The 15,649-nt window shown below is 40.8% G+C and overlaps 4 protein-coding genes across 4 annotated transcripts in view; 2 read left to right on the forward strand and 2 right to left on the reverse strand.

Annotated features, from left to right (window-relative positions):
• LOC307043610 (uncharacterized protein) overlaps positions 1–15,649 on the reverse strand; it is a 79,835-nt gene that overhangs the window by 61,326 nt on the left and 2,860 nt on the right. The gene's annotated exons all lie outside the window — the stretch shown is intronic.
• LOC307043614 (uncharacterized protein) overlaps positions 1–15,649 on the forward strand; it is a 307,614-nt gene that overhangs the window by 7,681 nt on the left and 284,284 nt on the right. The window lies entirely within an intron of this gene.
• On the reverse strand, positions 4–7,591 carry LOC307043612 (uncharacterized protein). Its single transcript, XM_079688173.1, has 10 exons — positions 5,284–7,591; positions 4,000–4,281; positions 3,736–3,840; positions 3,235–3,346; positions 2,182–2,991; positions 1,838–2,021; positions 1,403–1,660; positions 911–1,082; positions 413–561; positions 4–220 (listed from the first exon to the last, which is right to left on the reverse strand). Exons 5-10 carry the CDS (start codon positions 2,917–2,919, stop codon positions 57–59), a joined length of 1,665 nt encoding a protein of 554 aa, XP_079544299.1. The 5' UTR covers positions 2,920–2,991; positions 3,235–3,346; positions 3,736–3,840; positions 4,000–4,281; positions 5,284–7,591; the 3' UTR covers positions 4–56.
• On the forward strand, positions 10,164–15,032 carry LOC307044601 (E3 SUMO-protein ligase ZBED1-like; the record flags this gene model as incomplete). Its single annotated transcript, XM_079689912.1, has 5 exons — positions 10,164–11,943; positions 12,149–12,295; positions 14,151–14,306; positions 14,392–14,484; positions 14,856–15,032. Exons 1-5 carry the CDS (start codon positions 10,327–10,329, stop codon positions 15,030–15,032), a joined length of 2,190 nt encoding a protein of 729 aa, XP_079546038.1. The 5' UTR covers positions 10,164–10,326.

Here is a 15,649-nt window from a genome sequence, read left to right on the forward strand (position 1 = left end):
CAGTTCTGAAGTGAATGTTTAATACAGTTCCACAGTTGAAGCTGCACAGTGACAGACTATTTGGTCTTGAAACGACTGGCATGTGCCTTGATGGCCTCTGCTTTGTCAGGCTTCTCCATTGCCGAGGACAGAGTGGGAGGCTCCTCCAGCTGTACAGGCCTGTCTGCGCTGGGTGCCTTGCAGAGGTCGACCACCTCTCTCATGAGATCATCCACATAGCCTGCAACAGTGTTCAAAGACAGAATACAAAACTTGCACTTTATAATGTTCTCTAATAATAAATGGTGTCTGTCATCAAGCCAAGATCATTCTTTCAATTGGGGTTTTGAACTGAATTAGTTACTAAATCATTAGTACCTGTACATTACCAATCTGGACAATATTATTTTGAGTAATTTAATTTCAAACTCACTGAATGTTGCCTCTACTAGGATCTTCTTCACAACATGACCTCCAGCCTTGTACTTGGGGTAGCGGATTTTGAACCTCTGTTCTCCCGCCTTCGTAGTTGCAGTATGTCTGCTGGCATTCTCGTTGTAATGCAGTCCGGCAAGAAGGGTTCTGTTAACATAAACAAAGAAACAGTTTTAAAAATGTGAAAATAAATATCTCTCTTTTGTAATTATTCCACGTCTATACATGAACAGCTCTATTTAACTTGATATTGATTCAGAAAGTGATTTAGTGTTTTATTTTAGTCCTGGCAATGTGTGTCTTGGAGTTGACAACTTCATCACAGTTCCTTCCTCCTTTTTGACACACTATGGGAGATGTGACGTAACGTCGCAAGCTTTTATACAGCACGGGGACCTGGTTCAGCACGTTACAAAGACGCCCATTCCCAAGTAACTGAAACAAGTCTTTAGCTGGTACAGTACAAGCCTTTGAATGATATGCTGAAAAGACCAACCTGCACAGCATGGCAGTGTAGGAGTACACGTAAGACTTTGGTGCAAACTGAAGGATGAGGCTGTGAAAGCCCTCCACCTTGGACGTCTGGTGTACGGCAGAGAGCTTGCCGATGTCCTTGCACAGCATCTTGTCTGTCACCAGTTTCTCCAGTTTGACAGCTGATAGTGAACCTGCAATCAACAGATCAATAAATCAATCATCAACAAATTTTCAATGGCAGTGCTTGACATTATGGATTATCAATTCTAATGTTTGTTGCTCAGACGTAACTTTTTGGATTATGTACCCAACCATAAGACAGTCAGTACATTGTTGTTGCTGGGTATGTCCTGGGTTTTTAATCACTCAGTATACATACACTGTATACATTCCATACTCCTTTTGGCGGTGGATGACGGTTAAAAGTCACCCGTTGCTGAAGCAACAGACGTAATTTTAAATGTCACGTCTGCCGCCATATCAGAAAAAGGAGTATTGACTCTAAACTCACTTGGTTTAATCCACTTCTTCTTGTGAGCCCTGCCTTGTAGTCTCTTGTGCGCACATGTGGGGAACTTTCCACCATGGCCCCTGTGGAGGTTTAGGACATGCCGCTCCGCCGACTTCCATTTATCCACAATCAGTTCCGCGTCGTCTTGCGTAGAGGAAACCACTGCCCAGTACAAGTTGTTGATGATGCTCTGTTGCCATGCTTTCAGGTCCTCACAGCCCTTGAGCTTGCAGATGGCTTTCAGCTTCTTCCCAACAGCTGCAAAGACAATAAATAAAACTGACATCATAAAGAGATCTATCTATTTGAGTGAGGTGTGCAAATAAGATTTGTTACACTGCATGCTGCAATGTCTGTCTGGTGATAACAACTTTACGATCACTCAATAGAAGACTCTACTCCTTGAACTTCAAAAGAAACAACATTGACACATACACTTGGCTACATGCCAGATGTCATACAGATGTTTTGTGTAGGGCATATTCTCTCTAATCCATTTGGCAATCTGGCGATGTCGGTCTGTGACGAGAGTGCCAATCTCCAGGATGTCCTCAAAGAAGGCCACCATCCTCTTCAGGCCTTCCAGTTCCATATGGTAGCTCCCACCACACTCGTTGCTCTGAAAATACAGCAGGGAACATTCCAGTTAGGCAGATAACTAGACAGGAGCTCTGCAATGAGCTGAATATGATTTGAAACACTGTTACTATTACAAAATTTACAGATGAAGTTTTACATTTCTCACACAAAACCCTGAACTTGAACAATATAAACTGTACCTGCACCAGCTGTAGGTCTAGCACCACATTTGATTCCAGCTCCATTGTAGTGTATGTTCCAAATTTTGCACAGTGTCCAGGGCTGTCAGCCCTGCCGTCACCCCCCAGAACCAGAGGTCGCCCTTCAGTCTGCAGCATCGCAATGTGGGCTGCCTGTTGTTGTGTCCATACACCCTGTATTGCAGGCAGCAGGATGTCTCGCTGGTGTGAGAAGAATGTTCGTTTCACGTAGGTCATCACACCCATGTGGTTTAGGACCGGCAAACAGTATGCCTGCAGACAACAGCATGTTGCCTGCAGGGAAGTTTCCAATGCTCGGTTGACTCTGCCACTCAGTTGCCTGCAGACAGGAGTCACATGTTTGGTGGATCTTAAGTAGTGTTCCAGTGGTTGTCCACACGTGACGGATGTCGACGCTGCCGCAAGATGGACAGTGGCACCACTGTAGCAGTTTCCCGAGGCTGGAGCCAAAGACGATGTATTTGGGTTCCTTGTGGCAGATCTCATCCCCAAATGCTTCCCGACTTTCTGACAGATCTGACTTGTCAGAAGAATCAGCCGCTGAGATGGGGCTACTGGGTTCCCAGTCTGAGGAGCCTGATACTGATGGTGGTGCAGCTGGACTGCTGGACGACGCGTCTTCCAGTTGGTGTTGCTCCAGCTTTGACGCCTGGCTGCTTCTGCTGCTAGAGGCAGCCTGTGGTGGCTGGTCAGGTGTAGCTGGTTCTCTGGTGCCATGGACTTTCAGCTTTCTCTGCCTCCCTGGTACTGGTAGACTTGCAGTCAGCATCTCGGGCGTCACCTGGCATGCTGGAAATGAAATGATCAATGGAATACTATATTGTGTTTATATAAAACCACAAATCTATGTTGATCTGTTGCTTACTATTTAGAGTTAACAAACTCAACATTAGAAGGAATATCCCGTACTGTAATACAGTATTATATGACACACTCGCTCATCCTGTCAAACTGTTGTTTTGTTTTTTTTAGGAACCGATTAAACTTCGATTTAATAGTGCAGTACTATTAACCAATCAATAGTGGCATTACCCTTTGACTGTGTCTTTGTTTTTGTGAGTTATTTCCGAGTCTGTGTCTTGATGCTGACAGTAGCTGTTGGAGTCCAGTCTGTCTGGAAGGCCTGATCTTGACTCTGTCGTTCCTGCCAGGTGAAAACATAAATTTCATAGTGTGATGTTGTAAAATATTTTCGAGGGGTTAGAAGTTCTAGACAATATTATCATGATAAACATGTACCCTACAGTAATGCTTAGCTAGAGCCAATGCATATGTAAGTCAATATCATGCCTGACTAGCAACTTTCTACAATAATTATATTTAGCAGACTGGTTTGCCGGTTGCATGTTTGGTGTTTGGAACAAGACTAATGCTAAGCTTTTTGTTTTACATAACAAGTGTAAGATCTAAGGTGTGCATATTACAAAGAAGGTTTTTTTTCATGTGTCCACTGTGTGTGCCAGTCATGATAACATGCAAGGTAAAACCAGCCAATGTGCTCATCTAAAGCAAAACCTGGGGGCAATCACAAACCTGTTCCGGTGCCATGTCTGTGTCAGTGGCCATCTCCATTGATTCCTCTGTGGAAGCAAAACTGCGACTCTCCACTTCTGATTGTGCCAGGAGTTCTTCTACTTTCTGCAAATGTACACAATATGAAATGGATTACAAAATTATTCAAAACAGTATAGGCCTACACCTTGCTCATACCATTTCAACAATAATAATTCAGGAGACTACTAGCCACTGGAATTCAATCCTGATTTAACATCAACAAATTAGGCCTAACAACTTTACCCGCTTTCTCTCTCTCATTGCAAATGCAGATCGAGCCGGTCTTGATGTTGACGTTGAAAGTTGTCCCACAGCTGAAGTCCCAACTCAGGGGAAAACAGTTGGAATTGCTCCCCTTCTTCAGGATCAAGGTCCTCTTTGTCGCAATGCCCATCTGCACTCGTAGTAGAGCACTTTCATCAAAGGAGTCCCTTGTGAAGTGTTCACTGCACAGAACACTGTATTTGGTAGGCTCCCAGTCCTTCCTGGTTCTCTGTACTTGCTTTGCCCATGCCTTTGACAGATCTGTAGAAATAAAATAAATCCAACCATTAATAGTCAAAAGATAAGCTCTCTATTCTATAGGTAATCTATTATGACATCATTAACATGGCCATGAAGTCAATTTAGTTGAGGACAATATTTTGTCATAGATCTAGACAAGGGTGTAACTTTGGTTTGAGAAGTGGGGGGGACAAAAAACAGGGGGTCCTCCGCAATGAAAAATGTTCTCGATTTAATTCCATTTCCTGCCTTTCTACAAATATATTAGGGACTATAGTGTTAACAAATCCAAGAAAAATGTGTAGTGTACATAATGAGTGTGCACACTTATCTAGTATCCTATCAATGTGAACCTGTTTTATTTGTGATGACCTCACACCCTCTAGGGGGGTCCAGGGGCATGCACCCCAGGAAGATATTTTTCTTTAAATTGAAGTCGAATGCATCAATCTGGTGCACTTTGAGGGCAACATTAAGAGATTTATGGATACAGCTCTCAACACTCATATGAAACATATATTTCAATAATCAAAAAACATTGGAAGGATTTCTTAACCTATTTTATCCAACTAATATTACATAGATGGAAATATTTGTTTACATAGATGACCAAACCCACTGAGATAACTTAGGCTACAGTTTACAATCTAATCACTCAGAGTCCTTTACCTCCCTGAGCTGACGTTATCTCTCTCAGTCCCACAGGAGAGGACTCTCCCTCTCCTTATTGTTGAAACAGCTAATCTCCGTTAGCTCCGAGCTAGCACCAGATGCTAACAACATCTCTCTCTCTCTCTCTCTCTCTCTCTCTCTCTCTCTCTCTCTCTCTCTCTCTCTCTCTCTCTCTCTCTCTCTCTCTCTCTCTCTCTCTCTCTCTCTCTCTCTCTCTCTCTCTCTCTCTCTCTCTCTCTCTCTCTCTCTCTCTCTCTCTCTCTCTCTCTCTCTCTCTCTCATCGACCAGTGGCCTTTATTTGTCATGAACAATCAACGAATCTACGAAACAATGACACCAGCCAGGCTCACCTTCATCTTTTGGGAACAGAAACATCGCCACTTCGGCAGACTTGACATTACTACAGCCAGCGGCAATGCATCGCTTCCCGTGTGTTTTTCCTCCCGTTTTCTTCACTGTCGCCTCGATTGTCAGGTTTTTCTCGATTGGCAATCACTACCAGACGACTCCGACACACTTTCCAGTAAAATACTCGCTCAAAAACTTGGATAAATTCGACTTTGAAACAGAGAAACAATAAACTGTGATGAATGTAAACACTTCGGTTGCGACCATTTCGTCACGTCACGCAGTAGATCGCAAGCCACGCCCACGAAGGCGGAGGTCAACTGCGGATTTCCAGGTTGCAAATTCAAAACTCGTCAAATTCATTGCTATTCCAACATCTTTTGATATGGGTTCCAATGGACAATTTTGGTCATTACTATACATATTAGCATAACAAATCATGCACAGGCGCACACTTCACTGGCTCTTTAAAGCAGCAGTCCTCGACATGCAAAAGGGTAAGGCATTCCCCCAGAGCTCTAGTTGACCTTCTGGGACCTTTTCGGCCCGCTGTTGCTTTCCATGATTGAATTTTCAATAGAACGATGTAGTTTTGCCAGTGATGTTAATACAGCTCTTATCTCTTTATTTCTAAAAAAAAGATAAAGATCCATCTGATTGTAGCAGCTACAGGCCCTAAAGCCTGTTAAGCCCCATGGTCCCCGTCGGCGGGTACTTTTTTTTTTTTTAGGTCTTAATATTTAAGAATCTATTAATGTGTTATACCAGATTAATGGGAATAATCTCAGCTAACTGACGGTACAAACCATTTTTACCAAAACAAAACACAAGTCTCATAAGAAGCATCTAAATGACCCCTGAGTGAAAAATGCTAACGCACTTTGGCACAGAACTCAAGATAAAAGATACCCTTATTACTTATCGTAGCTGCTAATACAAGATATCCGATTAAAGCTGAGGTTCCACAGATTATTTAGGTATATATATCATCACTGAGTGATCCGAACTCTTGACAGGGGAAGCAAACACAGACATCACAACACGTACCTTTACGGAGCTTTTACGGGAGATCGTCTCACCATAGCTGTCAATCTGATCAAAAGACTTGTTCAATGGCATTAAAACGAGAAAAAACGCGGCTGAATCGGTTAATCCATAGGTTGATAATGTTTCTGGGGAATAATGTTTTTAATTTATAATCCATCATTCCATTTTTATATAAAAATCGGAGATTCAAAGTTAGCTGCTAATGGTAGCCACCAGAGTTATCGCAGCTTCCGGTCTTGGCAATGCGGCAGTCTCACACACACACATTACCAAATAAGGAGTATGTGGGAGTTCCCCTCGATTCCATTGGCTCTGACGGTTAGAAAGAGATGTCAATCAGCAGAATCGACCAAGGGGGGACAGAGATATGGAAAATCCACGCAAATGACCCCGAAAGTGTTTTTTTTTTGCTAAATCTCTCTAAAAAGGTCAAATTTCATTTGTTTTCCATCCATCTTGATACAGGGTACTTATTATATGTTGTAGTTTAGATTCCTAAAGCTTTTAGTCTACCATCCCATCATTCAAGGGTGGTTTTTTGGACGGACACAATAATTAAAAAAAATGTAATGTGTTCAATCTGAATTTACTTTAAAATAAAAACATCTATATTGATTCTGACACTTCTACATCCAACTCACCCAAGGTGTAACCTTGCTTAAGAAAAAATATTATTAATTTAACCCTTTTAGAAGGGAAGATATAGTCATTTGTTCTGGGAATGTCATTTTCGAGCCTGAGACCTGAAAAACAGGCTCGGGGCTTAACTTAAGCCTACTTGGTGCCGATCTTAAAATGTACGCAAAGGTCCTGGTTCGTCGCCTACAGAACTTTATGACATCTCTAGTTCACTGTGACCAAACCGGTTTCATAAAAGGTCGCCTAGCCTCGGACAATCTCAGGCGATTGCTGCACATCATTGACGCTAGCAAAGATGATAAAACACCAGCGGCTGTATTATCTCTGGATGCTATGAAGGCTTTTGATAGGCTAGAATGGTCATACCTATGGGCTGTTCTAGAGTCTATGGGATTAGGTAAGGGGTTCATCCAAATGATCAAAGTACTTTATTCTGCTCCTTCAGCAATGATTTTAACAGGCAAAACTATCTCGTCGCTTTTTTCTGTAGCAAGGTCATCCAGAGAGGGCTGCCCCTTGAGTCCAGGGCTCTTCGCCCTCTCGCTCGAACCACTGGCCCAATTTATTAGACAATCACAGGATATTATCCCCATTTCTATCCAAGGCTCGCTTCATCACATTGCCCTGTACGCGGATGATGTACTAATTTTTATGCGGAACCCCTCAACGTCTACAACTCGTCTGCTTAGTGTAATAGAGAAATTTGGCAACCTATCAGGTTTTAAGATGAATTGGCCCAAGTCTGCCTTTTTGCCTCTCAACGACGCTGCCAAATCAGCTATTCTCCCTGCAAACATTCCTGTGGTAGAACATTTCAAATATCTTGGTATTGAAATATTCCCAAACCTTAACAAGACTATAAAGAATAATTATACAGACACGTACAACAAGGTTCTCCAGGACCTCAATAGGTGGTCGAGCCAGCCCAACTCACTACAAGCCAGAGCTTCAAGAATTCAAATGAATATACTGCCTAGAGTTAATTTTATCAGTTCAATGCTTCCTTTATCGCCCCCCAATGGTCATTGACAGAAACTACAGTCGGCAATTTCAAAATGTATTTGGAACAAAAGCGGCCTAGACTCAAAATGTCCACTACTCAACGAAGGAGGCTTGATGGGGGGCTGGCAGTACCACATTTTAAATTGTATTTCTGGTCCTTTTCATTAAGACTTTTGATTAATTGGTTTGACCCCCAAGCTGTGGTTTCATTGCGGGCTTTAGAAGAGAAGTTAGTCTCCCCATGGAGACTTCAGGACTTAATTTACACAAACATATCTATCAAACACTGTCAGCTTACAGATGTAGCACTGAATTTCAGACTCCAGCTTACAGCTTCCTGCCTACGACCTGCCAAAGACTAGTATAGACGAATGTTAAGCCCTCCCACTATTTTCCAGGAGGGCGTTGCCAGATTTTCAATTTCAGGTTTTAAACAGGAGATGGCGCTTCATTCACAAATACAGAAATGATGTTGCCTTTCATAGTTGACAGAAACTGCTTTGAAGAGCATTTGAAAATATAGTCTTTATATATTAAATAATAATAATGTAAATGTTTACATTACATTAAACCATGCATTTTGTAATGTCAGCATTTCATTTAGAAGAAAAGTAGTGATATTTGATATTTATACTCTATTCCAACAGATTAAACCATTTTCCCACTGTAGGCCGATGCATGAAATTCTTACATTTTTGCCATTTATATTATGGAGCCGCTGTAAAAAAGGATTTGATCATTAAGTTATTGAAACTTTTGTCTTTAAGTTACTTTCACTTAACATATCAATTTATGCAATTTCTACTTAATTTCATAAGTTGTTATTATTTCAACTCAGCTCTGTAAGCCAGTTCAATGACCTCTACATTCTATGAAGTCAATTTGACTGAACAGTGAGTTGTGATGTGTAATAATGTTCTGAAACTTTCCATGGCCTCTTAACATGGCAGTAGTGTTGACATATTCCTGCCCGGTGAAAATAGTCCCGGTCTCATAGTTGTTTTCATTAATTGAATGCATTTAACAGGGACATTAGTTTTTTACGATATACAGCAAGTGAACCACAGAGTTTGATTCGCCATTATCAAAAGAAGAACTTCCACCGGACAGATTGATGACTACGAAAAGCTAAGCGGCGGATGAATACGTTTTTGTGAAGTGATATGACAGTGATTTCGGCTGATGAACCACTGACGGACAGGCAAAGTCAGGTGAGTGGTTGCATATTTAATGGTTTCAGGCAAAACGAAAAGTAGCTAAAGGGAGTTAAATCCACACCTAACTGGTGTTTGAATGTTTATAAAAGAGATTTTATTTCAGGGCAGTGTTATGAAAATGTCGGTTAACCAAACTAACTTTACAGGATTATGATTATCTAAACTTTTATTAAATAAATAAGTTTCAAGTATTCTTACTCTTATGTATGACGCTTATGAATTTTTAAAAGGTTTAAATGGCAACTGCCTATATCGTTCCAGTAATTAGCCGTGTCCCGGCTCTGTTCGGCAAAATATTTAAGCTAAATTAACGTGTTTTGGTGAGGTTGTGTGTGTTCCTGCCAGTAATTAGCCGTGTCCCGGCTCTCTGTTCGGCTAACAATTGTAGCTTGTTAGCCCCCGCCATGGCTTTGAAATGGATGTCATTTGTGGATAATTATAGGGGACTTGAAGATTTTTTTTTGTTAAAGCAGAGCAAGTGAAAGTGATTCTATCCTTGCAACGTTTTTCTGGTTCAGCTCACGCTAAACCTGCCCAGATACAGAGGGGGTGCCTCGCGCCATTGAACGAGTAAAATGCTAACTGTGTTCAGAAATAGCATTTATATTGTGTACAAATGCTATGTTCCACACTTGAAATGGAGACAAATTTGGATTTCTGCATTTTAGAAAAATATTTTATATTAAAGAAAGGAATATATTTAGTTTATTTTATTGAACTATGGTGCTCATAAACTACATGTCCCACAATGCATTTCGTTCTGTGACTTGCGCACTGAAGTGTCTTAATATCAGCCGTTTCTAGCAGCGGGAACAGTCGGTGCTCAAGGCACTTAAAAATGTTGATCTTTGATTGATGAGATTATTGTTATTTAATCTAATAAATGAATGGGATGTATGTAATTATAACACAGGGAAAGGTTACTGTTCACCCACAATAATAAATAAGATGTGCAATGGTTGTAATTGTTAGATATTTATATTATAATAAAATAAATAATATTTATACATGAACAATAATTTTTCATAAACTTCTGCTTTCATAGGTAGTAGTGGTGTCAACAATAATCGATTTGGCGATGCATCGCAATGCGGGGCATGCACGATTCAGCATCGATGCGGCAAAGTGCCATAATCGATTATGTTTTCTGGCCTCCAGTGGAAAGTTGTGGGGGCAATTGCTCTGTCGCTAGTTTGGAGTTTTAAACTACAACTCCAGTTTAAAACTGTGTTAAACTCCAAACTAGTGACAGAACAATTGCCCCGCGAAGTTTCAATTACTTCCGGCGGCATCATAACAACATTAATCAAGATGGCTGAGGCGGAGGGAGATGACCACGATAGACGGACCATTCAAAACGCACCCAAAGCGTGGAAAGCTGACATCTGGGCACATTTTGGATTCTACGAAGTAAATGGGAAACTAGACAAGACTTACGCGGTGTGTAAAACCTGCCACACTAAAATCAAGCACGTTGGCAATACAACTAACTTCACAAATCATGTTGATCGCTGGCATCCTGAGTTGGCTTCAAAAGCAACACAAAAAGTTGATACATCCCAGCCAAGAATTGACGAGTCGCTAGTGTCAACGTTGCCACACAACTCTGAGAGAGCAAAGAGGATCACACGATCGGTGGCATGTTTCATAGCGAAAGATTTACGACCCTATTCTGTGGTAGAAAATGTGGGGTTTCGCCACATGCTTAAAACACTTGAGCCCCGGTATAAGCTACCGACAAGAGCTACTTTCACGGATTCTGCGCTTCCCGCAATATACAAAGAAACCAAAGCAAAGGTAATGGAATCCATGTGTAAAGCCAGTCGTGTAGCCATTACAAGTGACGCCTGGACTTCAGTCGCAACAGAGTCCTATGTAACCATAACGGCACATTATATTAGCGAGGATTGGCAGATTGCATCACATGTGCTGCAGACGAGAGCAGTTTATGAGAGCCACACTGGTGCTCATATGGCGAGGCTACTCTTGGATGTTGTTGAGGAATGGCAGCTAACAGATAAAAGTGTTGTGCTGGTGACGGACAACGCCGCTAATATGATAAGTGCTGCTGAAATTGGGAAGTTCCCTCATGTTAAATGCTTCGCGCATACGTTGAACCTCGCTGCGCAGCGGGCGCTTAAGCTACCGACGGTCTCCAGGCTTCTGGGCAGAGTCCGACGCATCTCAGCATACTTCCACCGCAGCACAAAGGCAAAGCACCTGCTTGAAGAAAACCAGAGGGTTGTTCTTAAACTGACAAGTCCACTGAAACTGATAACTGATGTCGCCACAAGGTGGAATAGTGCTCACGATATGATGGAGAGGTTTTTGCAACTGCAAGCTGCAGTGCATGCCACACTGCTGTCGCCTGCCCTAAATGTAGATGAAAGTGACATCGTCACTCTCAGCAGAGCAGATCTGGCTAACATGGAGGAAGCAGTGAAGACATTAAAACCAGTGAAGGATGCCACTGTTTTTATGTCAGAGGAGAGCAGTCCTACAGTCAGCCTCATTGCACCAGTATATGCCCAACTCCTCCAGAACATGTCAGACACTATTGGAGACCAACCACTGATCCAGGATGTGAAGAATGCCATCAAAACAGATCTCCTTAAGAGGTACAACAGTGGGGCAGAGAAGAAGATCCTTCATACATCCTCTGCCCTGGATCCTCGCTTTAAGGGGTTACCTTTCCTGACAGAAGAGGAGAGATTAGATGTCTACGCAGGAGTGACTTCAGAGGCTGCATCCCTGGAGGTAATTGAATTTCTACTTGTAAAACTTATGGAATATCTTTCAATTCAATTGTAATAACAATGTAATGTTAAATAAGCAGCTGCATAGTCAGTAAAATGTTAAGACTGAGAAAAATAGTTATCTGTTGTGATGTGAGCTGCAGCATTGGCTGAGAAAGTGCTGCTAACTGCTGTTTTTTGCTCTTATTTATTTTGTTCAAACACAGTATGAGAGGAGACGTAGGACAGAAGATGAAGCGCCTGGCAGAACAGGAAATTCAGGAACCAATGAAGAGTTGCTGTCCGTGGATGACAATGTGTCTGACTTAGCAGGCCCCTCTGCCCCCAAAAGAAGAGCCTCGTCATCGCTGCTTGTGAGTTTGCTGGGAGCTGCTTTCAATGACATCAGTGAACCTGCAGGACAGAGTAAGACCGCCGATGCCAGTGCTGACGAGGAAATGGAATTGTACTGTAGATCTCCAGCTGCACCTCTCTCTGAGGATCCCTTGGACTGGTGGCATCGCCATAAGGGCACATTTCCTCTCCTCTCTAGGTTGGCAAAGAGATACTTGTGCATCCCAGGGACAAGTGTGTCAGCAGAGAGAGTATTCTCCACTGCAGGAGATATTATCACTGCAAAAAGAAGCGCTCTCAAACCGGACCATGTTGATCAGCTTGTGTTTTTGCACAAGAACCTTGAAATTCCCAAATGCTGAACAGTGAGAAGTTATGATGTAGGCTTAGGTCAAACTATATATTTCCTCACTCTGAAACGGATTGTTTATGATGGTGATGTTGAACTCAGACGGAAGAAGTTGTTTACACAAATTTGGTAGTAGCCTAAGCCTACACACTTTATTTTTGGTTTACATTATAATATATTTCTCATCTTGATATTTTGTTGTATGCAGCTGATGTGATTGCCAGGTAGGATTCTCATCTCAGGTATATAATTGTTGTCATTGTCTTAAAGCTGCTAAGCTGTTGTTTTGTTGAAAAAAGTTGCACTTGACTTTACTACTTGAAAAAAGTTTCACAGTAATAAGTGGTTACTGTGTGTTGCACTGAGTATTTTTATTGCTGGGTGCCTGGGTGGTTGGTTGTTGTTACAATAGTGTGACTGATTACTGTTTGCACAGGAGTTCAGGAAGTGACCTGTTGTAGAGCGTCTATTTTATTGTGTGTAAAATAACTGCTGGACAATATTGGCTGTAATTGCTCTATTCAATTTCAAATGGTTCTAAAGCAGAGAGAAGAGAAACATTTCTTATTCAAAGCAGTGATTTATGTTTTCTTTTTTTTCAGGTTTGAAAATGCCATATCCAATACCCTGTACCATTTTTTATTATTATTTAATTTTATTTTATTACATTTATGTCAAAGATGCAGGAGAGTGATAATACACACATAGCAGCCAATAAAATCTATCCTATCTGACTGCTTGTATTGCCTCATGACTCACGAAAAAAGTCCCTTGTTGTGTGCAGTAGAATTGTGATGCATCGCAATGCATCGCAATGCATCGTAGAATCGAATCGAATCGTTACCTGGTGAATCGTAATCGAATTGAATTGTGAGGGCAGTGCCAATGCACACCCCTAATAGGTAGTCAAGTTATTACTAAAAAAAACAATAATAATCCACTGAATAGTCTATGGAAAATAACTGCAAGCAAAGAATCAACAATTACAACCATTGTACAATTTATTTTAAGTTTGGTTAAAACAAATAGTTTTTTCATTGATATATTTGGCATGCACGTAGACACAAAAATGCTCTATGTGGATGCACACTAACCTTTCCCTGTTATTATTACATGCATCCCATGAATTTATTAGATTGAATATGCCTCATCAATCAAAGATGAACATTTCAAGTTGCTTATTTATTTAAATGAAGTACTGTTTAAGTCTTTATCATATGAATTCAGGGATAATATTGTAATTGTGAAAGCCAAGGCTTGTAGTTTATGGGCAACGTGACTGTTGTAATTGTGTGCATCTTATTCTTTGTCATGTTCTCAGTTCTTATTACTTTATTAAGGCCTGCTTCATAATGTACCTAAATGTGTGTTCTCTATTACAGACAGATTTTCAAAGATTTCCATTTTGCTGCAACTGGATGAAGTGGACTTGTAAGTTGTGCAGGTTTTCCAGTTACAATGAGAAGGCAACATGCACAGTTGCAGACTGTTGGTAGAATATTTTCTATATGTCTGTGTCTCCTCAGATTCAGGCAGAGTTCCAGAGAATTGTCACTACGGACCTGCTTTCATCGTTTCTGGGTGGACTTGATGGCCTGGCATTGCTGGAGGTCTACAATGGTGCATCCAGGACTGGAAAGAAGCCGGCACTAAAAGGCCTTTTGGACTGCCTTGAGAAAGATGTAAGTGGAGATGCTGATGACCATAATTTAGCCACCATTTGTTTGCTACAAATGTTTATATCCCACTGCATTTGTTGTCCTGCAGGACACAAATGAGAGGAAGAGGACTGCTGCTCTCTTGGGACTATCACACTACATGTCTGGCGAAAATCAGGAAAATGTCATCAAGATGTGTGATGTAAGATCATAACTGTCTTGACTTACTTTATGTAATTGTACATTTTAACATAAATCACCCTGTGCCCAAAGTTTCCTTCAAAAGTAATGTTTACAATTACCTTAATTTAACTAAAAATAATTGCAATAAAGAATGATACATTTAATATAAACAAAAACAGCAAGAAAACGTAACTATTAAATAATATAAATAAATATAAAGCTCAAACTGTGAAAAGAGAGGCAGTTGAAATGATGTTCCATCACATTGCACTTTTACACTGTGAACTGTAGATTTTAGCTTCTATGTTTATAGCAGAAGCTTCTTAATTAGCTTTGTAGAGAAAAAGTACTTGTAGTACACTGAGCTCACTTTTATTTCTCATTTTTAAGGCTCATGGAGACACTCTCGAGGAAGCCATGAAGGTGATGCAAGTTGGTCTACTCATAGGCTACGAAGGTGAATGGGATGCCTTTCCTCAGCAGATCTACAATGTGGCAGTTGTGGTCGAGGAGACAATTGTGCTCCACAACCTGAAAGATGTGGCTTTGCGATGCTTCTTGGACTAATATATTGCTTCAGTCTTCAGTATACTCTGGAAATGAAATATTCATTTGAGTTTATCCAGAGGGTTGTTATGAAGATACAGCCAGACCAAGCCTCTGCCAAAATACATGGACTAAAAAACAAACTAGGTAGGAGGTAGATCATCAAAGAGTGTAGAAAGTGAGCTCAATTTGGTGTTGTTCATTTGTATGTTCAAGTATTTTGTGTCTCTACAGTGACATGTTTTTAAAAAAATAAAATGTTTTAGGTTAGTGAGAATTCCATTTATGTTGGAAGTGTCACGAATAAACTTGCATTTTAATAGGACATTTAATGTTCATTTCAGTATTTACCAGTGGCTTGAAAGAGTCCTCTCCTGCTGATGTTCAGAAAGCTCTCTATTTGTTTCGTACTGTTTGTGCTGCACCCTCTGTCCTATTTGTAAAATTAATAACATAAATGTGATGTTATAATTTGTATGCATGTATATCTGTTGTATACTGTATGTTTATACTTGAAAAATAAAAATATTTCAGCATCTGAAGTAACTTCAAGCCTTATAGGTGATCACAGCTAACTGCCTGCCGTCAGATTTCATTTAAAAAACAGGTCTGATTTTAAACTTGTAACTTCAGTAGAC

Source organism: Notothenia rossii, assembly GCF_949606895.1.
Source record: "Notothenia rossii genome assembly, chromosome: 6".
Taxonomy (NCBI): Eukaryota; Metazoa; Chordata; class Actinopteri; order Perciformes; family Nototheniidae; genus Notothenia; species Notothenia rossii.